The 936-nt window shown below is 49.1% G+C and overlaps 1 protein-coding gene across 1 annotated transcript in view; it reads left to right on the top strand.

Annotated features, from left to right (window-relative positions):
• Positions 1-936, top strand: part of LOC112947023 — a 24611-nt gene that overhangs the window by 8211 nt on the left and 15464 nt on the right. The window contains exon 5 of the mRNA XM_026039031.1: positions 691-908. Within this exon, the coding sequence (XP_025894816.1) occupies positions 691-908 (218 nt within the window). The remainder of the gene's footprint in view (positions 1-690; positions 909-936) is intronic.

Genomic DNA, 936 nt, shown 5'->3' with positions numbered 1-936 from the left:
GGTGGGTTAAGTCACTGCAAATGATATCTCAAGCCAAGGCTTGTCTGTTCCTCCCCACCCTGTGTTGTCTCAGGAGCCTCACCAAGCCTAAAGGACAACACTTCCAGGCTGCTGCTTGCCTCAGTTGTACAGTTATATAAGTATTCTTTGTAATGGCCRATATAGCTCTGCTGAATCCCAGTCACGAAGCAAAACCTCCATCCTGACATTATTTCCACCTGGTTTGAGAATTTACTCCTTTGGGGATGCCTCAGAGGACTTGAGGTTATTCCCAAGCATGTCCCATACTCTGAATTGCTACAGGACAAGGCACAGTCACATTTAATTRAAGTCTGAGGAAACCAGTGCTTTTGTTTCTGAGCTGATGAAGCTCTGCCTGGCTGTGATGGGGAGCATGGTGAGAGCTGAAGACCCTCCRGATGGTCACCTCATTGCTCAGACTCCTATGCAGTGTGCTCCATGGAGCTGTGTAAGAAAGGAAATGACAAAATCTTTTCAAGAGAGAAGAGTTTCTGTTCTTTCTGTTACCTTTCCAAGCAGCCCAATAATATTAGTGTCCTCCTTGATTCAAGCAGAGCTTGAATCCCACCTRTTCTTCTAGTCTGGGAAGCCCATCCTCTCTGTTGAGCATGATCCTTCCGCGTTTGCCATTCTCACGACTGACCTGCTTTCCCTTTCCTGCCCCTGCAGTTTATAGCGACCACGATGCTGTTCTTGGGCATTCTAGTCATCCATGATGAGAAAAACAATGCAGCCCTSAAGGGGACACAGGCCCTGCTCACAGGTATSCTGRTCSTAGGAATTRGYCTSTCGATGGGGATGAACACGGGCWRYTCCATGAACCCCTCCAGGGACCTGCCCCCCAGGATCTTCACTGCCATTGCCGGCTGGGGAGTGGACGTCTTCACGTGAGTTACCTGTTTGACACCGTGCCTG

This window comes from Nothoprocta perdicaria, unplaced genomic scaffold (assembly GCF_003342845.1).
Source record: "Nothoprocta perdicaria isolate Ctin4 unplaced genomic scaffold, notPer1 scaffold_10, whole genome shotgun sequence".
NCBI classification, from domain to species: domain Eukaryota; kingdom Metazoa; phylum Chordata; class Aves; order Tinamiformes; family Tinamidae; genus Nothoprocta; species Nothoprocta perdicaria.
This window is presented reverse-complemented; position numbering and strand designations above follow the sequence as displayed.